General features: G+C 41.4%; 1 protein-coding gene across 3 annotated transcripts in view; it reads left to right on the top strand.

Moving 5' to 3' along the window:
- dync2h1 (dynein cytoplasmic 2 heavy chain 1) overlaps window positions 1–22998 on the top strand; it is a 101403-nt gene extending 78405 nt beyond the window's left edge. For all 3 annotated transcript variants that reach the window (XM_075473597.1, XM_075473596.1, XM_075473595.1), the window contains exons 87-96: window positions 361–581; window positions 991–1095; window positions 6207–6323; window positions 7596–7703; window positions 8250–8351; window positions 13039–13128; window positions 16096–16205; window positions 16284–16365; window positions 17412–17528; window positions 22359–22998. In XM_075473597.1, the coding sequence (XP_075329712.1) occupies window positions 361–581; window positions 991–1095; window positions 6207–6323; window positions 7596–7703; window positions 8250–8351; window positions 13039–13128; window positions 16096–16205; window positions 16284–16365; window positions 17412–17528; window positions 22359–22520 (1214 nt within the window). In that variant the 3' untranslated portion in view covers window positions 22521–22998. The remainder of the gene's footprint in view (window positions 1–360; window positions 582–990; window positions 1096–6206; window positions 6324–7595; window positions 7704–8249; window positions 8352–13038; window positions 13129–16095; window positions 16206–16283; window positions 16366–17411; window positions 17529–22358) is intronic.
- Window positions 22999–24294: the final 1296 nt, after the last annotated feature.

Genomic DNA, 24294 nt, shown 5'->3' with positions numbered 1-24294 from the left:
TTTATTTTTTTCTTGAATAATTCAAAATGAGCAGACGTTTTTTTAAAAAACATTTGATCTGCTCCTTTTGTAATAACGAAATAAGCAAGTAACTTAATGAGAACCGTAAGATGTCGCTGCTGAATTTTGAAGACAAACACAGATATGTGTGACTTTTAAGCTACTTCTGCCACTCTCAGCTTAAATTCACTGTTTAATATCATCACTGAAAGATTCACTGAATGTGCAGCGTTCCAGTCAGTGAGCGCGTCCCTGCATTTCCAGCATCACCACACTAGTCACTCGCTCTCTTTCCCAGCGAGTGCACTCATTTCACGTGCTTGTAGCTCTTGTGTATTTATATTTCTTGTTTTGTCCAAGGTGGCAAACTTTTCCAATGGGAGTTTGTCCACGGCCTTTTGGAGAGTGCCATCTATGGTGGACGCATAGACAATCCCTCTGACCTCCGAATTCTGCGCTCCTACCTTGAGCAGTTCTTCTCTGCACGACTTCTGCCATCATCAGCTGGACAGAGGAGGAGCCGAGGAGGAGCGCGCGTTTTTCCGCCGCAGATCAGCCTCCCGAACTCCTGCTCCATATTGGTACGTTATCGGGATGACACAACTATATGCACGCAAGCGCAAAACTTCGATGCTGTACCGATGACTGAAGAAATGGAGTTGTGCTACAGGGAAATGTTTCTTTTCTTTTAAAGCTTAAGCTGAGACTTGTTGTGGGTTTCGTATTTCTTAATTGGGCACTGGAAAAGAAGCAAAAACAGTTTAAATAAAGAGTCTGTTTATACAAACTGAGAGTCAATAGTAAGTGGGAGATCAGTATTCAGGCCAAGTTGGTATTGCCAAAGGAGATACATCCAAGTGTTATTTATCCTATACTCTCATACAGAAAAAATGATACACCTGATAATAGAGCAGCAGGATTTATTTTTTTTCTAAATCTTTATGAGGATGCATTTGTGTTTGAGCAGTTCTTCTGTCTATGTCCTCCCAGGACTACCGCAGTGTGATAGAGAATCTCCCAGAGGACGACAGGCCTGCATTCTTTGGTCTGGCTGCCAACATAGAGCGATCCTCCCAGAGAATCATCAGCTCACAGGTGCACTCACACAGACTCAAACGCACACACAGACACCTGCTTATTCACTGGTGGACACATGCCAGCAGCACCATACAGAAACAAAGATTCACAATAACATATTCCGCATAAACACGGAATAAACTTTATTCAGCAGGATTCATCAGTTTATTGTTTAAACCCAAATCCTGTGATGTCAGAACTATTTGCCTCTCTCAGTGTTCAGCAGGGGCTGATGTCAGCTGACTGTAGAGGAAAGTCCATGACAGTCAGCACTTCGTGGTCATCTTTGATCTTCAAGTGTTTCTTGCGTACCTTTGAGGTGTTGCTCAGGGTCAATATCCCACTGCGGCACGGATCTTTTCTAAACAAAGCTGCACACCAAAGGGTGCAGCATGTCTCTGAAGAATGGAGCACTTCTCCCTCTTGATCAGGGTGAAGTCGATGAGACTCACAAACTATAACCACCCCCACGTTTCTCTGTAGCTCTGATACACTGAGATATATCATTATTTCAAGTAACTCCGCCATGACATATGGATCTCAAACATATATAAATCTTTTTTTCTTTTTTTCACTCCAGTTGTCTGGTGTGGTATAGCCCAGAGCCCAACTTGATCTGGAGGCGGACGTGCACACAGACAACCGAAAGAACCACACACCCATTACTGTGTTTGTCGCAGCCGAACCGTCTAACGCAAGTTTAGCCAGAGGTCGTATAACTGTAAACTCTGATGATGACAGTTTATCTTCTGGACCCTGCCGGACTCTCGCTCACCCATACACTTTAAGGAAGGCTTCTTTTGGGAGGACTTTTGCAGATTCGAGTCTTGGGATCTGTATGTAGTAATGCCTGTCTCTCTCTCATTGAACTTGGTTACTTTCACTTTTTTACTGCCTGTTTGTGGTTTGGATGAGTCCTGCAAACTGCCACCTAAGAACCTACAGCCAAGAGTTAATCCTTCACAGGATTAGCTGCTGAAAAATCCCCTTGTGCTAATAATTTGACTGATCATACGTCACAATGCTACTTCTGAGGGAATATATTAAAAACGTTGGCTGCACGTTGGTTTTGGACTTCATCCAAATATATTTTGACTTTAACAAGGTTACATTGCAGAAATAATGTAACTTTAATTCAGTGGTCAGCAGATTACAGAAGAAAAGATAAGGTCGAGGTCTGAGTTTCACATCCTTAAATGATCCCAACATGCAGACAAGGTCACCAAAAAGCTGAATGTTTTATGCAGACAGTAAGATGTATTTAAAGTTTCACTTCTCTATAATCGGTGAGGGCAGGAAATTGTCTTCAACCAAACCACATTTCTTTAACACAAGACTGTGGCCATGCATAAAGACGTTGAGAAATAGAGCATAAACATATATATATTTAAGTATATTTAAGGGTTTTTGGTTTGCCCTTCTATCTGACAACACCGAACGTTGCAGATTTGGGTATTTTTGTTCATTTTGTTACAAGTGATCCCCATTTTCATCATCATGCACTCACAGAGGAATCGGGACCTCTTAAGATATCCTTTGGCGTCTGACAAATATTGCACTTTATTTTAAGGTAGAGGTTACAAAAACCAAAAATTGTACAGTTACCTTGTAGTTTTATACATTGCCTGGTTTAAAAAGGAGGCACCACTTGGATTTAACTCCACTCGATCAGGTCTAAGTTATGCTGACTGCCGAAATATACTGAATGACCAAGTTTTTCCATCAGTAGATTCTTCATCCCTGTGGACATGGGCATAGTCCAAGATGACAGTGCTAAGATTCATTTGCCTCAAACTGTGAGAGAGTAATTCAAGGAGCATAATACATCATTTTTCACACATGGATTGCCCTCCACAGAGTCCAAACCTTCAGGCAGGATTCACACGGACACGATGCTTTAACACTCGATAGTGGGCGGGCCTGATCCCTGGAATTGTAGCGGCAGTCATACGATCGGACATTCGATTAGTGAGGCAGTTTGATTGGTTCGCCGGATTGAGTCAATTCGGCGGCGCAAGACATCGCTCCCTTCAAAGTTAATTAGAAGCGAGGCCATTGGCGGCTGAAACGCATACATATGAACCTAGCCTGACCCCATCGAGAATCTTTATGATGTCCTGGAGAAGAATTTATGCAGCGGCCCGACTCTACCATCAGAAGTATAAGGTTGTAGTGAAAAATGATGCAACTCTGGATGGAAATAAATAAGATTATCAAAACAATAAAATGGAGAATGCGTGTTGTAATCAAAGGTAAATTGGGTGTGACTTTTTTTTTTCCCCCACCAGGCAGTGAATTTTGAGATAAGGAGGAGAAAAATGGTCCCTTAATGGTCCACCACGTTAGTGGTGCATAAAAGGATTCATTGGAATCCCTACTTCTGTCCTTCTGTCTTTGAACTGGAGCCCTTTATTTATAGGTTTCTGGTTGACCTATAACCTGCTGTAGTTTTGGAGAAAATGCCCATTTTTTTTGCGTATTTCTATGATAAAACAGACGGATATTGAATTAAAGCAGGAATTACAATTTTTAGAAAGGCGACAAGAAACGGCAGGGGAGACCTTAAGCTAGATCAGAAGCCACAGTCAATCTGAAAAATGACACTTTGGTGCGTGTTATGATGTTTAGATGGGGGGTTCGTCCCACCCACCCAAAGGCGTGTTGTGATCGCCTGACGTGCTTTTGTTGTGGCTGACCGGTGTGCGCTGTGTTCTGTTGGATTCATTTTGGATGACTTGGATGATTTTTATGGTCTATTGTGATAAACGAATTTCCCCGCCAAACATACTTAAAGCATGCATAACTGTTACAGCTTGTGTGCGCAGTCCCTGTGTGGGTGTTTCTGCTATTAATTCATTCATAATGTCACTGTGATCCGCTGATCACTGAAACCACCGACACACTTTAATCCATGCAACTCCCACAAGGGCACTTGTGTGTGTGTGTGTGTGTGTGTGTGTGTGTGTGCTGTACTCGGTCTTTTTATTTCACCTCTCTTCCACATATGTTTCTGTCTCCCCTCCTGCTGTCATCTGTCTTTGCCACCTCCATGCTCTTTCTCTCTTTCCCTCTAATATATGCCCTCTCTTTTCCCAAAAGACAAGTGTCACCGGCTGTGGGTTGGGCACGTAACCACAACCACACACACTCAGTCACAGAGCGTGCGGTCCTGGTGGATACCATTTAAGATAAACGTCTGCGTCCTGTGTGAATGACCCAGTGTAGGTCAGATTGCTCGTAAATGTCTAATGAGGATTTCCACTGGTTTACAGGCGTGAAATATGGGCTTAATGATACGTTTTTATGTGTACTGAACAAAATGATTAAATTCACATGTAGGTAGAATATATCATTGACAAGTTCTAGTTAGTATGATACAAAAACTCGTGCATAGAATGTTTCTGATGTCCTTTTCTTCAGGGCTGTTCTACAGTATCTGCCTACAGTAGTATCTATGCATGCCTTTCTTTTCCGTAAAGTTCTCCCCCACGGATGGTTTAATAGAGCATCTTCTTTATCAAGGCCATAAGTATTGTTTTCTAATGATACACCATGAATGGGAATCTACGATTCACTTTTTCTCCTCACTTGGTTAAGGATTATCTTCCGAAGTCCCCTCCTCAAAGTTCAGATGCTGCATGATATGTCAGTAAAAGTTGAATTGTCAGCCTTATGTTAAATTGAAAATAATAAGTAAAAGACAATTTTACAATTCCCTTTATTCCCCCATTCTTGCTTGGTGAATCATTTCAGCTGCTCTGGACCTCCTTTTTAGTATCTATTCTTTTTTATTATTAGGTATTACATGCACCAGATGTTTTCATTGGCAAACCAGTCATGATCCATTTTATATGTAGAAAGAGCAAAATCCCTGGTCATCCTTTATTCTGGAGGGCTCGTTGAGCACTGTCACTGAAGCTCTATCATCCTTTTTCTTTTTTTTTTCCGTCACATTTTTTTAATCTGATTCACCATGTTAAAGCATGAATGTATGAAGCAATCCTTGTGATGTTTTTTCGAATAAATTCAGACATATTTTTGAGACGTCTCGAGGTTGAATTTCAGTTGGAGTCTTAAACTCAGCTAACAAGAGCCCGACCTTGTTCAAGCATTGCCTTAACATTCCTTTGTTCATTAAGGGAAACTTTATGATGGATTTCCTATTGAACGATGCAAAGACTCCTCCTCCCCCTCTGCACTGCAGAGCTGTTCTGTCCTCTCGTGCAGGCTCAGATCTCAGATCCTAGCACAGAGGTGGATGTGAGCAGATTAACCTGATTCGTTTTGAGATTTTCCTCGGTGTGACCTTCTTTTTTTTTTTCGTTCTTTGCTTTCTTTTACAGAAAACGATACCATTTCTTACTTGCTTCACTCAAACCAGTCGTTTTTGAACCTCGATCTATTACAGAACTTCATCCTCAGCGGCACTCGGTTTTACTGCTTCAGTAACGTTTTGATAGGCCACCCGATTTTTGTCATTATCCCATTATTTGATGTCTCTTTTGCATACTCCCAAACACGCATGCTCATACACACAAACACATGCTAGTACAAACACCTACATGTATGCTCACTCTCCCCCCGAGCCAAAATGATAAAACAGAGTTCTCCTAGACCAAATGAAAACCAATTTATCTGCTGCTTTGTGTTCCTCACCGCACAGACGCATATAGAAACTTACCCAACTGCACAAATGCTCACATATAGAAAAAGAAGAAAAAAAACAGCCTGAAGCAAAGGTTTTTTAATATGGTATATAAGGGGCAGTGAGGATGTTTGTTTGAAGCTTGGCTATTTTTCCTCCTGCAGAGTGTTGGCTGCAGCGACAGAGTTGTAGATGACTTTTTTTTTTTTTATCATGACCTAACAATGCGCTTTTTGCTGTTTTTATTTTATTATTTTTTTTACCTTTTTCTCACACATAAGTTGTCGTGGAATAAATGCCAAATGCTTATTTTTGAGTCTTTATCATCAGTCACACACCTACAGAAAATGATATATAAAAAAAAAAAAAGGATGTTTCAAGAAACGCCAACCTTTCATTTTAGGGCAGCCTTTCACAGAAATTCAGGGGGAAAAAATCGTTTACCTATTTTTCTTAATTTGTGTTTTTCTATTGAAACTCGCAGGTGATTTCCCAGCTGCGCATCCTCAGCCGCTCCGTGGCAGCAGGTTCTAAGTTTGACAGGGAGCTCTGGTCCAATGGCCTTTCACCTATCCTCAACTTATGGAAGAAACTCAACCAGGTCAGTGCTCTGTTTTCGGTTCGTCTTCTCCACACCGTACACGAGGATTCACTTTACGCTCCCCCCGTAGATTTATTTTCTGACATCGTCTTGATCAGCTTTTTAACTCCCGAGATGATTATGTTATATATACAACATTATGCGCTTCTTTGGCGAGCACAAAGCTTTATGATTCAAACCGTATGAACTATTTCAAGAGAGCAGTGCCTCAGCATTTTTTACAATGCTCAAGCGGTAAAAAAGAAGTGGCCGAGAGATAATTGGAAAGTAGCAGTCAGCGCCTATCGCACACACAGTAATAGCCCCTGGCTTGCCCGGTGAGGCAGCACTGCTGTGCACGGTTGCTTGGAGACTGGAACCTTTTTTTTTCTTCTTTTTTTTTTCTTAATCAAAAGGACATGTACATCCACATTAAATAATTTAGCTACATATTCCCTACTTCTTGCTCTGCTTCTTTTCATGCTGTAAAACACACATGCTCGCTGTCTCCTTTGCACCTTCGCCTTCCTCTCAGTGTCCTTCTTGCTCCCTCAGACTTGTTTTTGTACCAACTGACTGAGGAGTGATTCAAAGTGTTAATTCTTGCTGCTTACTGGCTAGCTTCCCATAGATCCCAATCTACCACCAGCTGCCTTTAATTAGCTGTCTTTTTTTTTTTTTTTTGCAATCAGCTAACCTGTTGTGTTTGACCATCAGTGCATGTGTGTCTCCCGGTGTGCTGCTTGCGTGTTTTTGTTCATTGTTTGCGTCGCTGGTTCAGAAGTGAACTTGAACCCTCTGAGGTCTACGATCACGCCGGCGTGATCAGATCGCATGACGTCATTGCGATGATATGACGCTTTCGCACGTGCACATTGCCGAACTGTTTTTGTAACTCTTCATGTGGTCTAGAGAGAAGCAAGAGGAACTTAGAATGTTTAATTTGGCTGTAAAATTCTGTTTTTTTAAATAGAAACGATATTACCGCCAAAGTCCATCTGAATTTTGTCCTACAAGCCTTTTTGGCACGTTTGATTTATCTCTTTCCCTTCATCCACAGTCTTACTTCCAACTATCCTAATTGTGCCAAATTGTATGCATCCAGATATCAGTGTGCGTACATTTCACTGTCTTTACTTGATATACCTACTGTGAATCATTATCAAACGTTCACAAGTTATTCTATTTGTAGTGCAGAGAGAGAGAGAGAAACTGCTTCCCAAGTGGCTCCATCATGTTACTTGAGAAGAAGTATGATGTTGTTTTGTTTTGTTTTGTTTTTTTTCAAATCAGGGCTCTACGTTGATCCACCAGAAGGTGGACCCACCTACAGAAAGTCAGAAGTCCCCAGTCTTGTCGTTCATTGGTCTGGAGCAGTTCAACGCCATCCGCTTGGTCCAGGTGTGTGTTCGGTGGCAGAAGCTTCGTCAGCGATGAAAACATTCTCCGGGTCTCTTTAGGTTGCAGTTACCAGGTTTAGTGATTCGTGTTTCCTCTCACAGCAATATATTCAGAGGGAGTGTAACATGTCACATAAATAAAAATGATACGTACATTTTTAATGAATGAAAGATCATAGAAGTGAGATGAAAAGATGAACAAGGTGGGTCGGAATAGCAAGTTCATGAGTTCTCTCATGAGTTTGTGGGCTTAATTTTAGGGAAACTGCTTGCGGCTCTTGAAACTCTCATTTTGCTTATATATAGCTAACTTCTGGATCAGTGGAAGTGTACAAAATAGTTTTTTCATTGCAGAACAGTTATTTTTGTCATCAAAGAAGTCACGGAAAATCAAATGTTAGGAAAAAGAGTGTTTCCTTCACCTTTGAGTCACAGATCCAGGTAGTCAGTATCAACCAGATCACTGCAGTTAAGTTATGGAGATGACTCTCCATCTTCATAGACTTAGTCTGTACCCACAGCAAATAAATGTTAAATGTTGTTCCAGAATATCCACCAGTCTCTGGCCGCACTGAGTAAGGTCATCAGAGGGACCCAACTTTTAACCCCGGAGGTCCAGAAACTGGCCACAGCTCTGCTAAATCAAGAGGTAAGACGGAGAGACCTGGAGAACAAAAGAGAAATAAATACACAGGGATAAACACTAAAACATTGGGTTGCTACACGCTAAGTGCTAGTTTGTGATTGCAAGCACATTTTTTTGTTTCAAGGTAAAAAGAAAAAAAAGGAAGTTGAAATAAATTAAACAAAGGGTGAAAATGAATGAAAGTTAGATTACATTGTATTTTGAACAATACAACCTCCACAGAACTTGCAAGATAATGAAGCACAGAGGTTTAACATGTTGTCCACTGCCAGCTTCGTACATCGTTGATATGTTAAGATAACCATTTATGTGTGTATATATATATATATATATATATATATATATATATTTCTCTTCACTGTACTATTTAAGTGGTGGAGCATAAAAGTCGAGGCCACAAGGGCACATATATGGTGTGCATAGCTGACTTGTAGATAGGGGTGGGCGATATGTATCGTTTGCGAAATTATCGTGAATGTTGTTTTGACGATGAGTAATTTTGCAATATCGAGATATAGGCAAAAAAAAAAAAAAAAATTGTTTTTTTTTTTTTTTTTTCAATCGCCAAAAATCAATAAAGTGCGGCGCCAGTGGTCCTCTGCCCTTACCACGGCGCCACGCCCTGCTTTGAACGCTCTAATTTTTTCAAAATAAACGCTTCGGACCCCACGGGACACTCAGCTAAGAGCATGGAGGGGGCGCCGAGAGGCAGGGGCTGGAACAGACGGTATCTCGCCTCGCGGCGGACCGTCAGCTCGATCCCGAGATCCAACAACGAGCTGTTTAACTGCAGCAACTTTAAGATACGCTATTGGAGCTGGAATTACCGCGGCTGCTGGCAACAGACTTGCCCTTCAATTGATCCTCGTTAAAGGATTTAAAGTGTCCTGTATTGTTATTTTTCGTCACTACTTCCCCGAGTAGGTAATTTGCGCGCCTGCTGCCTTCCTTGGATGTGGTGGTAGCCGTTTCTCAGGCTCCCTCTCCGGAGGGAGAAGAAGCCTGAGAAACGGCTCGAGGTTATCAGTCACCAAAGCGGCCGGGGCACCCCGAGAGGCACCCCGCATGGGTTTTGGGTCTAATAAATGCACGCATCCCCGAAGGTCAGCGCTCGTTTTGCATGTATTAGCTCTAGAATTGCCACAGTTATCCAAGTAACGGTAGAGCGATCAAAGGAACCATAACTGATTTAATGAGCCATTCGCAGTTTCACTGTAGCCTACTGGCCGTGTGTGCTTAGACTTGCATGCTTATGTTCATTTTATTGTGATCTTAACGCAAGTTTTAATTTTTTTTTTTAAATATCGTCAAAATATCTTTATCGTGAAAATCCTAAAAAATATCGAGATATTTTTTTTTGCCCATATCGCCCACCCCTACTTGTAGACACCATGCAGACACATTATGTATCCTTGTATGTCCCCAGGCTGAGTTGAGGACAAAGGGGATATGATGAGGTAGAGAAGAAGAGGCAAACAGTCAACCCTACAACTTCTGTTTTAAATCCCCTGGCTGAATCCTTGGGCAAAATTAAATTTTTACTGTGTTCTTCTTCTTCTTCTCTCTTTTTATATTAATAAATCTCGTCCCCGTCGTCACCCAGCCAACTTTCTCCTGTTTTCATCTTTCATGTTTTCCCCTCTATTCTTCTCTTTTTGCTCTCTTTACTTCGTTTTTCTCCGTCATGCTCTCTTACCCCTCTTCTGTTTTCTTTCTTCATGATCGACCCAACAAGTCATGCTGTTGAATATTGATATTATATCTGTAACAGATAGGTGTTTTTATATATTCATGTACATATGCATCATGGCACTGGTACGTAACTTAGAACGAGGAATTCACTATACAGAGTAGCCCAGAGGGATTAAACCAAACGTGGCTCTAGAGCTGGCCTTTTGCATTTTTTTGCAGCCACCTTAGGTTCTCCCACACTAAAAGCGGATGGAGGGTTAGGGGTATGAAAGTGGTTGCAATCCATAACATCACCCCTAGATGACAATACGTCTTAGACATTGGTCCTTTAATTATCCATCATATATTTGTTGAATTAAAAAAAAGAGAGGCATGAAAAAGACGGAAGAGGGAATTTCCTTAAATCTGTAGTCGTATTCGGTTGGAAAAAAAATGTAATTGTCCAAAACAGAGATGAAGGGACACGATGGGGACTATCTTTGAGTGTAGAACCCATCCCCAGCGGTCATAGCAACTACCGCAGGACAGTGCGCAGGCATTTCTTCGTCTCCTTGGCTGGGGCGGAGTGACTTTTGAAGTGAGTTTAGGACTTAAATCACAAGAAAAAAATAAGACCATCTTCACCAAAGGGACTACATAATAACTGTATTTGTTATCTCATTTTCGTTATTGTTGGAGGCCAAAATGGTAATTGCTTTTTCCTTGATGGTTATTTTAGGATGTTCTCTCGGTTTGTGTTGTGCATATTGAAGAAGAAGCATTTCAATGAGTTCTTTGATCATCAAACAAAGATTTTTATTTGTTCTGTAAGGAGACACAACTTTATTAAGTTATATCACGACCTGTTTTTTTTCATGGGGTTTTTCAGGTTATGCTAGCTGGTATGTGGCTTCCCCAGAGAGGAAGTCTGTGAACACACCTTTTGCTTGTCAAAACGTTTATTGAATCTAAAAAAAAAAAAAAAAAGCTGCTGCAACTGTCGTTTCAGATTTGGCAACATTTTACTGTGTTGAAAAGTGCTCCTCCAGCAGAAGTCATTGTCCACTATTCCTTGTAGCAGATTTAGTTAGTAAATTAGCAAAAACGGATATTAAAAAGCTTTTATTAAAAAAAGTGTAAAGTAAAGAAGCGTCCATAAAATGCTTTTGAGAAGAGTTACTCGAACACATTCAAGTTTTCCAACTAACGATTTAAAAAAAAAAAAAAAAAAAAAAAAAAAGACCTAATTGCATGTAATATTTTTACACTGCTCGGTTGTTTCCCCCTGCATCAAACCACTGCATATAAATGAGCTGTGGCGTCGGTGCAGGAGAGGGTGCGACGTACAACTTTTGACATCCCGAGGTTTAAGCAGCCATTACTAATCACCCCAGTTTCAACCAGAGCAGAGTGAGCTGGTGTGGTGATTTTTAGATTTTGGAAAATGGACCATTTGGGGTTATGATAATGTAAAAGTATGGCAGGCACAGCTCTGAAGGGGATCAGCTCCACCGCTCCTCCACTCAGTTGTACAGTAAAACATAATTAGAGACTTGTAAACTACCCAGGCTGCCATCAGAGGAGAGTAGTAAGCAGTGCTGCTGAGCGGAAATAATCATCAGCACTGCCTATAGCCAGTGTAAAGATTATAGATATCACCACTGATGTTCAGAAGGCTTTTTTGATTAAAGGTTAAACAATCTCTGGCATCCATGTTTTGTTTTAGTACCAGTTGGCATAATTAGCACGAGAGAGAACTTTTCTCTTTTCTCTCTTTGAAAAGAGAGAAAAGAGAATTATTTTATTGGAAACGTTTGAATAATTCAGGAGTCTAAGTACTGTGTCGAGGTATACATTTACAGGGTATATTTGTTTCCTGCCATCATTAACTCGTCAAACTTATCAATGTTTCGAGAACATATTTGTATTTTTACCACAGAGGTGTCTATGATTTAACTTGAGCCTGCACGTTTATCTCGTTACACGCTTCAATTCGACAACACACAAACACAGTAGGGTAGGGACTGAACTATTGACTTGCCGCTGCGAGACATACAAAGTCGATCCATTGTGACATTCATGCGCGAATTGCACCTAATTCTCAGTCCTCGGTGTCCCACTGTGCACATTTGTGCGTGCATGTGTGAGGCAGTTCTTTTATCTCTGTTTAACAGTTTTAAGTAACGTGCACTGTTGCTAACCTGTTCCAGAGTTAACGGGCTTCTCCCGAGGGGAGCTTTCTTTCACCACCCACCACAGCAGTTTGTGTTTATCCGTGCCTTTCAAAACAAGACACTTCAGCAGTTCAAATAAGCACCGACAAATGCAAGGATAAGCAACTACTGCCTGAGTTAAAGCCCGTGCCATACGACTGAGACACTTTGAATTGCGCCTTCGCCACAAGTTCAATGAGAGATGGAGATGACTGGTGATGATGACTGGAGAGACAAAACTGGGTCAGAGGAACTGTATCCCGCCACTTAAATATTTATGTGCTTTAGTCTTTGTTAAAAAGGCAGCATTTCAGCTCAGAGTCGCAGTTCAAATATTAGCAGTTGTCAATATTTATGCATGTGTTGGCATCCAGATTGATTTGTCTATCCTGACATCAGAAATTTAAAGAAGGGTGTTAAAAAAAAAAAAAAGACTTGGATGCGGGTGGCTGGGGGGCGGGAAACAAAGGGATCGGCATGCAACATGTCTTTTTCCATCATTATGTGCTTTACACCATTCTGTATTTTGATTTACTACAATCTTGTGACTTTTTAAGACTGCTGCTGCAGTTTCTTATTTCAGGTCAACAGTCCTCGTGCAGATTAGCCTTGGTCTGTAAATGAGAGTGAGGCAGGCTTCAGTCTACCACTCAGACGCCTGATTGGAGCACATAATTCACTAGCTGCAGAATGGTCGAAGCTAAAAAAAAAAAAAATCAATCTTAAAATGAGAAATGTTTCTTTTCCTTTTTTATTGTACTTTTAAATGAATTTTCTTCTCTTTGTCCTCCTCCCCCTTTTGTTAGTGTCCTCTAACATGGCAGAACAAGTGGGAAGGACCAGAGGAGCCGATGCAGTACCTCAGAGCCGTGGTAACTCAGGCTCTCGCCATACAGGTGACACAAGGCCGTGCATACCTCAAAGCTGCGCTCTCTTTCTTTTTGAGCTTGTCTGCCTCCCTCAACTTTTCTCGCAGAAGCACAAAACTCTTTGGACAAACAGACGATTAAAAATAGGCACATAGCCATCTTGAAAAGGGACAGTATTGGTCACATCTTTAAAATATATGTAATATATATATATATATATATATATATATATATATATATATATAAAAGATGTGACATCTTTAAACTCGTGGTAGCTTAAGAGGAAAAGCAGTCATCTGCCAGTCAGAGGGTCATCATTCACGGCTTTCCCAGACCACATGTCCAAGTGCCCTTGGGCAAGGCACTAAACCCCACGTAGTTTCTGTGTATGTATGAATGTGTGTGTTAGAGGAAAAACCACTGCATGGTTGAAACACTGTGTACACTAAGAAGTGCTTAATAAGTGTGTGTGTGTGTGTGTGTGTGTGAGAATGTGGCTTGTAGTGTAATAAGCCCTTTGAGTGGTCATCTGGGCTAGAAAAGTGCGATAGATGTACAGTTCATTTACAGTACATTGTCCTTTTGGGTGGATTTAAGAAGATTCGATTTCCCAAACTTCAAACAGTAGGACACAGATTTTCACCTTTTCTGTGGTCTTTCTTTCTTTTTCTTGTAATTTCTCTCCTCCTTAGTCTTGAAACTTTTTCTCCCGTGAAAACAATTTAGACGAAGGAGAAAAGCTAACTGTCCGAGGTCACCTACAGGTGGATTTGTCAGTATGGCTGTTCATTTACTCCACGATAGCGGTAACGCATAATCTGAACCCTCAGCTCGACTCCATTGGCAAACTGCAAATAAAAACCTGGAACTTATTCCTGATGCCCTTCAACTTGATCCCTTAGGGTTTTCTTTTTAAATGCAAAACCCCGGCAGTTTGATTTCATGATTTTGAGATGATGTTGAAATTCTGCAGTTCCGAGGCAGAAGAGATGAAGTGGAAATTTTCTTTTTTCTTTTTTTTTTCCCCCAAGTGTTTTCCAAAATAACATGAGTACTTCAAGCTGAGCACGTGGTGCATCAAAGGCAAGCCGTATGTAGTAATCAGGCAATGCGTTCATCAATAATATCGATTCCGTGCCAGAATGATTCAGACTTTTATTTTCTGCATTATAAGAAAGCAGAAAGTTCAGCCTTAAGTTGGTTCCAGAAAATGAGGCTTCTGGTAGAAACTCCTCTTCGTCTCCTCCCAACTGAGTCCGACTGCACGCCTACCTCAATATGCTCTGGCAGACGAGAATGTTCACATACACCCAGAAGTTCAGAATTAATTTGTTTCTGTGTACATTTTTGTTTGGATGCTTTTCATTATTCTAGTGGAAGTGTGAGTGTAAACTTCACTGCCTCTGTCCGTCTGTCCGTCCGTCCATCTGTCTCCCATCTGTTTGCACGTGTGTCCGCCTGACAATTGTCTTTTTTTGTGTGTGTGTGTGTGTGTGTGTGTGTCTACCTGCCCCCCATCTGTCTTCATATATGTCCGCCTAGAGGCTGCGCTGTCCTTAACTGCCTTTTTTTCTTTTTACCCATCAGTAGTGAGTGATAACTGCATTAGCAGCTTCTCTGCCTTCTATTAGCTAATCAGTCTAATAAAGGTGTCATCAAGTCATCAAGAGCTGCTGAAGAATGATGAGGAGCCGGCGCCCCCAGACTTACGGGACAACCTTGACAATAACTGAATTCTCACATCCATTCAGAACGTGCGCAGCATTTGCACGCACCGCCTTGCTGTATTATAAATATCTCCAAACATTTTACCGCGTTAATGGTAAAAAGGGATTGCGTTGATGCAGACTTAATTTTTCTTATTTTATCACGAAAGCCGATGAAGATTGATGCCTTACTTAAAAAAAAAAATAAAAAAATCCATTTATGTAGTAGATTGGATCAGATGTTTGCTCACTTGGCCTTTAATTTCCCTCTCCAAATTGACTAGTTTCTATGGTGATTTTAGAGGACCGATTAGCATTTTTATTTTTGATATGCTAAGAATAGATTTAGACTCAAATCTTAAGTCAGCTCTCACGGCTCAAATCTTGCCACAGGCTCGTATAATCAGAGGCTTGCCTGTAAGTGTTCAAAGTTCAGTGAAAACAGGTCTGCAGCATTGGTAAAAAAAAAAAAAAAACATCTAAGAGAGTGCTTAAGCTAAGAAATACAACTGTATTGTGAGATATATCCAGGTGAGCTGAGTGAGCTATTGACAAAATGCAATAGTTTTTATGCAGTGCAACAGAAAGAGGCTGCTTAGCTCATCAAAGCAGATGCTGAATAGAATGGACTGGATCCACAGAGTAGATAAGGCTTACGGGGTCTACCTCCAGTCATAGAGATGCACGCACACACGCACGTGTACATCACTACACTCCAGTACATTTGTTCAGTCTCTCCATTTGTCATCTTTTAGTGCATTTGTACAAATTAGCATTGCTGCATTCATATGCATAAACATGATCAAATGGGGATCTGTTTGTTTATGCCTCTGTGTGTGTGCACTTCTGCTGTATTCCCATTAGCAGGTACTCGGGGCTGCAGTGTTATCAGCTTGTTGATGTGGTGATAAAAAGCCGAGGAGACATTAAATAGCCTCTTAACCGCCCAATTTTTATCGGCTGTACATTTTATGCGATTTCTTTTTTATCTTTGATTTACACGCCAACTCTCAGACAGACGCGGTGGTCACAGACTGATCTTCATATCGAAAAATGCAAGAAGTCACGTAGAATACATGGTAGATTTCGAGATCAAATATTTGATCCTGATTATTCTCATTATTTTTAAATTAGCTTCTGAATGCTTTTCCTGCCTTCTGTATGAAATGGATTTCCAGCCTGAATTGCATGTTGTCTCGGAGAGTTTATCTGTTATTTTCTAAGAGTTTGGTTCATTAACCCTCGTGTGTGTTCGTGTGTCTGTTTACCTCTCGGTTTGCGCATACAGAGTTGGGTGGAGCGTGCGAGCAGAGAGGCTCTTCTTTCCAACACCCTTGATTTATCTGATCTCTTCCACCCCGATACCTTCCTCAACGCTTTGAGACAGGAAACGGCCAGGTGAGGTAACACTCCAGTTTGCGTGAGGCGCACAGAGCAGGAAGGCTAAGGCTAATGAGATCTTGTTTTTGGTCTTAGGTTCATGGGCTGTTCGATGGACAGCTTGGTGTTTCTGTCTTCCTGGAGAAGCCCAATTGCTCAGGCCAAACTACAGGTCAAGGTACAATTACGGCAAACGTGCATTAAGCTACAGATCGTGCATGCAAACAGCAAACGCTCCCACCCAGCTGCAGAGCACTGGCAGTATAATCAAAAAGAATTTATGGCTCAGTGGTAATTGGAGTATAATTGAGTAAAAGACAACAAGAATAGATTACAGATGCAGATAAGAGAGTGGAAAGAGAGAAGAAAACAGGCAGAAAGCAAAGAATTTGCAGCATATAAATTAGAGATAAGTACGCTGCCTTTAACAATGGTCATCTCATGTTTCATGTTCTTTTTGATACATTTGACAGACAGGAATGCTCAGCGCTTAAGGGCTGGGATCCCTGAAACGGCACAGCTCTGTCAAGACATCTCTCTTTTATGCTCCGACCTGCAGATGATATAATTGTATTGTGTTCAATTTAATACTTTTAGGCAGTAGTTTCATTTCAAGTCATGCCAATAAAGCTTGGCACAACTCGACATGCTCTTGGTTAAAATGTACAAAGAGAGAAAGGAAGGGTGTGGGTGCAGAGAGAGGCTGCAGCTGCAGGGAGGGAAGGGAAACACTCAGACATCTGACAGAGAGAAAGGAAGAAAGAAAGAGGATAATTGTTGTGAAGCAATGAGCTCTCTTACACACACACAATGTGGCTTTTTCTAGGTTTTTCTATCTCTCTCTTGTTTTCTTCTTGCCGAGATTGTAGTGATTTAGTAGTTGCCCGCGTGTGCCAGAGTTCCCTTTACAGTCCGGCCTGTGGAAGATCCCTGAGTCACAGGGTTGAATTCGCACAAACACTGTGTCTGTCGTGTCGTATTTTTAGAACATGCTTCTTAATCAAGTGACCTTAATGTGCGGCTCCATCTCGTGCTTCACATTTGTCCAGTTAAGTAGTTTTTCTGTCATTTGTGTCTTTTTTTTCATATGGAACAACATTCTCAAGATCTCTGTCTCAATCTACCGCCTTTAAATTCTCACTTTGGGTCTCTTTGTCTCCTTTTTTACTGTCATAATAAATTTGGTTTTGGTTTCTGTCGTCGTATTTCACCCTGGATTTGTAGGTTGGAGGTCTGCAGATGGAGGGTTGCCGTTTTGATGGAGTCCATCTTAGTGAGAACCAACATGATTCTCCCAGTGTGTCAGCTGTCCCACCATGCTACATGGCCTGGGTTCCACAGGTTGAGTACATATTTCTGTTTAAAAAATGGCAGCATAACGTATATTTTTCACTTCACCGCCCCCTCTACTGTACTTTCTCTTCCGCACTCTATTTCTACACTGTCACCCGTCACCTCTGACAGTGCATGACTTTGAGGTTTGCCTTCTATGTAGCTCATTGTTAGCTTTGATGTTAGCTGTTAGCACAGAATGACGCGTGGTATCATTTTGTTTTGTCTGAGATCCAAAGATGTTCAGATTAAAGTGGTACCTGCCAGGGATTTGTATCACTTGACTCTCCAGTTGGTCATCTGCTTCAGTTCAGTTCAATTCAGTTTTATTTATATAGCGCCAAATTACAACAAATGTCACGAAAAGGCACTTCAAAGATGCAGCCCAATTCAAGCCAATTACAAAGGTAACCAACATATCGCTTAGAAACTGGTCTTGGATCCAGTGTCTCGTCCTGAGCGACTGTGGAAAGGAAAAAACTACCCTTTAACGGAATAATCAGAACCAGACTCATGAAGGGTGGCCATCTGCCTCGATCCGGCAGATTCGACCACTTTTTGTGTCAAATTTATTCAATGGGTGAATTTGTAATAAACTCCCACTGACTGGCTCACTTATGGAGGCCAGTTTCCCCGGGGATCCAAGAATTAGACATTTCTGACTGTTGCAGATTGATGGCTTCATGTCTAAACAATGACCCAACAATGGTGTTGTGGAGGAGTGCTAAATGCCAGCACTTTTGAAGGTATTTTTAGGGATTCAAGGTAACTAAAGACCATTGCAAAAGCGGGGCTCTCCGTGCACATGCCAGCCATTTGCAGATGAGGCAAACCTCGAGAGTTTCAGCCTATTTGTTTAGTTCTCAGCATTTAACTGCAGTCTGCGTCTTCATCAGACTCAAGATAGACTAAGAGAACAGGAAGATGATTATAGTCGATCTAAAACTGCTGGAAAAAAGGATGAAGTCGCTAGCCTGGGAATTCCCATGCTGCTTTGCGCTCGATTTCATTCTCACTGCAAAGTCAGCCTGGAAACCACCGCCCTTATTTTTGCCAGAGTTTGGGAACCAATCACAGAACGGGGGGGGGGCAGCAAGACGATGACGACGTCTATGCGCTACACCGAAGCTTGTAGAGTGTTATTCCAACATGACAGCGGACACAACGTTAACGTTCAATGCAGCCTTAGAAAGTGATAGTTCGGAGTAGATTCACCCTAGGGTCATTTGAACCGTGACATCCAGCCAAGTAGCCCACCTGAAGTTTTTCCGATATTGGCTGAACATCAGCTGATTTACTGAGTTATCCCGAATAGCTTAGTACAAGCGCTAACGGACCCTGGCAGTATCTCCAAAATTACCACACTAAAATCACATGTCATGAAACCAAACTTCTACAGTAGTACAAATATGGTCTGTACTCACAAAACGATGCATTTGGAAGTTTGTACATAGTCCAGGAGTTTATTATTATCATCAACACAAGCCTGATAGCTTTTCTGCTGCTAAAGCTGCGTCGACGTCACTTCTGGGAGCTTGGAGCTTCAAAGTAAGATGAGGGTTGATCTACTACTGTAGACAACAAAGCAAGGCTGCTCAATTTCTCCATTATGAAAATAAATTCACAACTCTACAACATAAAAATTCATGTAGAATATAGCATATAGGCCTACTTTGTTGCCAATTTAAGTAGCTTAGAGCGCAAGTTTACTTTTATTTTCCATTTTTTTCTTCTTCCTCGTCGAATTTCTGTCGTCATCTGGTATAAGTGATACAATTGGCTATGAATCGCGCGCAAAGCAGCATGGGAAGAACCTGACGTCATTTGATAGACATTCGTAGCGCCCAACAAACGGCTCTAGGCATTCGTAAACCACGCCTCAAATACGAGAAAATGCACACCTAGTTCCCAGACCACCATCTCATCGAGATTGTGGACGCGTCAGCCAGGCTATGAAGTCGCCACACTTGGAGGATGTTCATTCAGCTTTTTTATTCAGTAGAAAATAGATGAATAAACAAAACACATATGACACAAAACAATTATATGAACCAACTTTGCTTTGCAAAATACATCCAAAGAAAATATCATAAAATTATATCAGTTTTTTACAATCTTGTTTGGGGGTTTTTCCAGGTGAAGTAGAGGAAAAAAAATGCTGAATCATGTTAGTACTTTATTGCACCTTCTCTGGCTTTAATGACAACTTGAATTCTTTGAGGACTTCACCAAAAACTGGTGGTCACTTTCACTCTCCAGCAGAGAAACAGAGCGCCACCACTTCGGAGTCCTTTGAAAAAGCTTTGAAAAGAACCCTCAACGCCAAGCTTCGGAAAAAAATCGCCTCGTCCCCGGCTGTAAATGTCTTCATGGGGCAAAAAAACAAAAAACAAAACACAGATTCAGAATCTCAAGTTCGTGTGGGGAAAAAAATGGCTCTGCTAAGATGAAAAGATGACCTTGTTTGGTGACTTAATACAAAAAGCTTTTGTCAGCTTGTCAAGTGATTCGGAACAATTTTGCAAGGCTGAAAAAACGGAAACTGGTAGAGAGTAATCACTAATGATTATGCAGCACACTTTGATCTCTGGTCCCTCGAGGGGAAAGAAAAAACAGTATTCTTCAAAGATCAGATTCCAACTTTCTTATATAGAAGTCGACAGCTTTCAGCTTTGCCGAATGGAGCCTTGTTGTTGCTCTTTTTTTTCATCAATTTCCACCAAAAAATACCACTAGAATTGAGATGGCTTCTGTTTGCCGGCCATGTCGTTGAGTCGACAGGTCTTTGCCAGAGAAAACTCTGATTGCTCTTTGCTCTGTGGCAAGATGCATTATCATTCCGAAAACCTCCTTTTAATCAATGAAATTGGAAAATCATGCAAAATTTGTATGTACATCTTTTCTTTTACTGTGGAGATAATGACTGCCATCTCCTCTGGCTCTTTACCTGTCATCAACCCCATATCTTTAAAGACTTTAGATATGAGCTTGTTTTCTTCAGGCAGCCATCTTTATATGTTTTATTGGATCAGCACCAAATAAAACTTCCTGTATCATCTCCTTATCCAACTTAGATTTATGATTCATCGCCGAATGTCACTTTCATCCAAACATCCACAGTCTGCTTCTCTTTAGTCCACTATAACATTGGTTATCATCTCCTGTTTAGCTATTAGTGATGGTTTGTGTTTGGCCTATTTTTTTGGTAAGGTAAATCCCATTTAGACTTTTTCTGTCCTGTTGCTTCGATGTCTTCCTCGATCGACCCGTCTGGTTCCCCTTTCACAGCCTTTTTTTTCTGTCCTTCAAATTCTTAGACGCAGCTGACTGGGAACAGCCAGCATCTTTTGCCATTCTTTGGTCCGAATTACGTTCTGGAAGGAGTGTTAGAATCCTTTCCTTTCCTTTGTTTCTATTGACAGCCTCTTGTTGGGGACATATTTCCTGACAATCAGCCAGGTGCGGCAGCTCGTTAAACTCTCCAGCTCCTCTACTTTAACTGCTGACTCATTTGCATATTTAGACATGTGCAGAAATGCAGATTACACAGTGATTTGATTATTTATTTCCTCTACTTCCTTCATCATCACAATTAAAACCTTTTTTTTCGGGGTCATTTTATAAAGCCTGCATGCTTAGCTGTTAAATTCAATTATTTTGTCTCACAGCTGCCCTTTGTTTATTTTTGCAACATAAAACAGCGGAATATCCTCCAAGTGGGGTGGCTATACATTTTGCCTGTGGCAGTAAAACGGGTGGTGTGCAAATATCACTGGAAAAAAGGGTTGAACAGGATTTTGAATCTATTGAGTTCTGCATACTACTACGGCTGAACTTGCCTTCATGCCGGTATACTCAATGTGTATCGGCTGGTCCTTGATACATTGGATTCCCTTTTCGTTTCAAGCACCAGATGTGGCGTGTACGCTCATCTTGACTGTATGTCTGACACAAACACAGCAGGGCTGTCTTTATGCTTTATGCATCAGCTCAAACTGAAATTGATAAATAGTAAATGTGCTTAAGTGATCACTGATATGATTCTCATCTTTGTACCATTGTTATCTCATCAAAGATTGAAGACACTACAAAACTTGATCAGTCCGAAGGTCAAAGTGTTGTTTAAGGGGGGGTCGTCTCTTCCTTCCAGCATACATCGTCACTTCTGTTTCGCAGCTTAGCTCCTTTCCTGGTGCTCGTCGTGGCCTGTGGTCGGCTTTTGTCACGTCCGCAGGAAAAGGGTTTGTGTCGTCATGCCACGACCTCGGACACAAAGGAAAACAGATTTGCGCGATAAAAGCAAAAACCTCCATCAAGTAATGACAAACCATACCGCTCATTTATGTCAGAGTCGTCAGGAACCAAATCGACAAGCCCAAACAAGTTTCAAGTATAAAACGGCACGTATAAATACCTAGCAAATATATAGCCAGAAAAATGAAAAATTCAATTCCTCTCCATAGCCAAAAGTCTCTGTGAGCAGAATGTAAATCCAGTGTGCTTCTCTGTAGAGCAGTGAGGTCAGTTCCCCAGAAGTTTAATTATGGTATACTGCAGACCAGCGGTGAGTTTGTGCAAACTGTCGGTCATTAGGATAATCCATGTGTCCTGCGTGTTCTGATATGCAAATTATTAAAGCTCTGCTGCCTAACGTCTGTGTTCAGCTCTGCTCTTCTGAAGACGCAGCAGTGTTGAAATATTAGTTTATTTACAATTAAAAGCTGAAAGAATATGTCTGTATGACTCATCCCTCTTTTGCTCTCTAAATTCCTCGTACTTGTACATATGATTGTTTTCTGTACTGAAATGTATTCGTGACATTTTTACATTTGATCCTAGAGCTCTGCAGCTGACCCCGCTGCATCAGAGGAGAGTATCTGGCTCCCACTGTACACCAGCTCAGAGAGAGTGAAGGTGGTCACACATGTCTCCCTGCCCTGTGGAGCAAACCCCAACCAGTGGATACAGACGGGAGCTGCTCTCTTCCTCAAACAGCAGTGAAAGGTGCCGACAGATTTGGGTGGATCCACGATTAAAGGGAACAAATCTTTTGTACCTCCAAATGTCAGGCTCTAATCCGGCTGCCAGTTTATTTTTCAAAGAAGTACGTTAACATATAGAAAAACATTTTTTCACATACAGCAAATATGTGTCTATAAGAGCTTGAGTGTGACATAAGAGGAACAAGGACTTAGCTCGACTACTTCAATGAAACGTAAGTCCTCCATTACTCTCTCATTGAACAGACAGCAACAGTAACATCTCTGAAAAACCATGAACATTATGCTAATTGCTTTTTCAGGCTGTAACAGCTTTGATATGTCGTTGCTTATTACCCCTCAAAAGTTCCATATTTTGTCAAATACTATAAAAGTGTACACTCTTGTTAGTCACAGGACAATGTTACGTTGCATTTATTGTGCAGGAGACTTTGAGCATAAATGTTTGCTGTACAGTGATTCTGTTACCCGTGTGAATTTTTAGAGCTTATTTATTAAAAGTAAACGATAAATAAATGTCACTGTTGCTGTCTTTTTTTTCAGTCGTGGCAGTTGCTGACACTGCTTCCTGTCTGCGAGGTGGTCAGAGAGAAACTCAGATTTTTAGACTTACTTTGATTTAAGTTCAGTTCGCGTTACTTGTGCGGTAGCTGAGGATGATTATAGCTCTAACGCAGAGATGTGTGTGCGCATTTGCTGTGCCTCAGTTAGGCTGAGCCTCTGTCCTTTACTTTTATAGTCAAGTAACACAAAAAACAGCAAAAGGTGATCCTCTCTCAAACACACGCACGCTCAAGTTAGTCCCTAACCTCTGTGTGATTGGTTCTGAGTCGAGGTTGAATGGAGTCAGTGAAGCTGTGATGGATGGCCACTGAGCTTCAAGGGAGGGTGTGAGGCTTGGAAAGTGTGTGTGTGTGTGTGTGTGTGTGTGTGTGTGTGTGTGTGTGTGGGAATCCGAAAAAGAGCTTCAAATTTGATTGATGGCTTAATTAAGTCGTCTTTTTTGTGTTCCGACCACTGTTTCGTTTGTGTTTATACAGTTGTGCTGCGACAACAAAAATGCACACACATTAACAAAAATGTTTGTGAATGTGCAACTGTGTATGAATGTTTTGAGTGTGTGTGTGTGCGCTGTATGCCTCGCTGCGAGCGTGTGCGCGTATTTGTGGAAACGGAGAAAAGAGCTGAAATGAGGGAGGAGAGGGTATTGTGTGCGCACTGCAGTGTGACAAAATGGGAGCGAAATGGAACAGCAGGTTTAAGAAAGTGAGGGGATTGGATTTCAGTGAAACAGGGCCCTCTGGGTCAGATCGGCAAAGAAAGACTGAGGGATGGAGGCAGAGAGAAAGAGAGAGGGAGAGAGGGAGATGATTCAGGAAGCGGGAACAAGCGAGAAAAGGACATAAAACCTGAGCAAAAAAAAATTGTAGAGAAACAGGAAAATAAGGGTGGCACAGGTGACTGTTTGTGAGGAGAGGCGAGGTTAATGGGAAAGATGGATGGGAGGGGATCAGGGCAAGTAGTGAGTGATTTCTGGAAAACTGACCAGAGGGGCGTAGTGTGAAAGAGATGGAGGTGATAGACATTTTTCTTTCCAGTTATCCTGCAGTGTTTTTACCTTCGACAGTATCAGTCTCACAGTCATTTTGTCCCCTGCCTTTTTCCTCAGTCTTACAGATAAACTTAGTGTTTACTTTTTAAACAAAGCACTTCCAAACTTGGCCCTCTCTCCTTCACTGCAGGGTAATGCTGCATTCGATGTCGCTCTGAAGTTA

This window comes from Odontesthes bonariensis, chromosome 9 (genome assembly GCF_027942865.1).
Source record: "Odontesthes bonariensis isolate fOdoBon6 chromosome 9, fOdoBon6.hap1, whole genome shotgun sequence".
In the NCBI taxonomy this organism is placed as follows: Eukaryota; Metazoa; Chordata; class Actinopteri; order Atheriniformes; family Atherinopsidae; genus Odontesthes; species Odontesthes bonariensis.
This window is presented reverse-complemented; position numbering and strand designations above follow the sequence as displayed.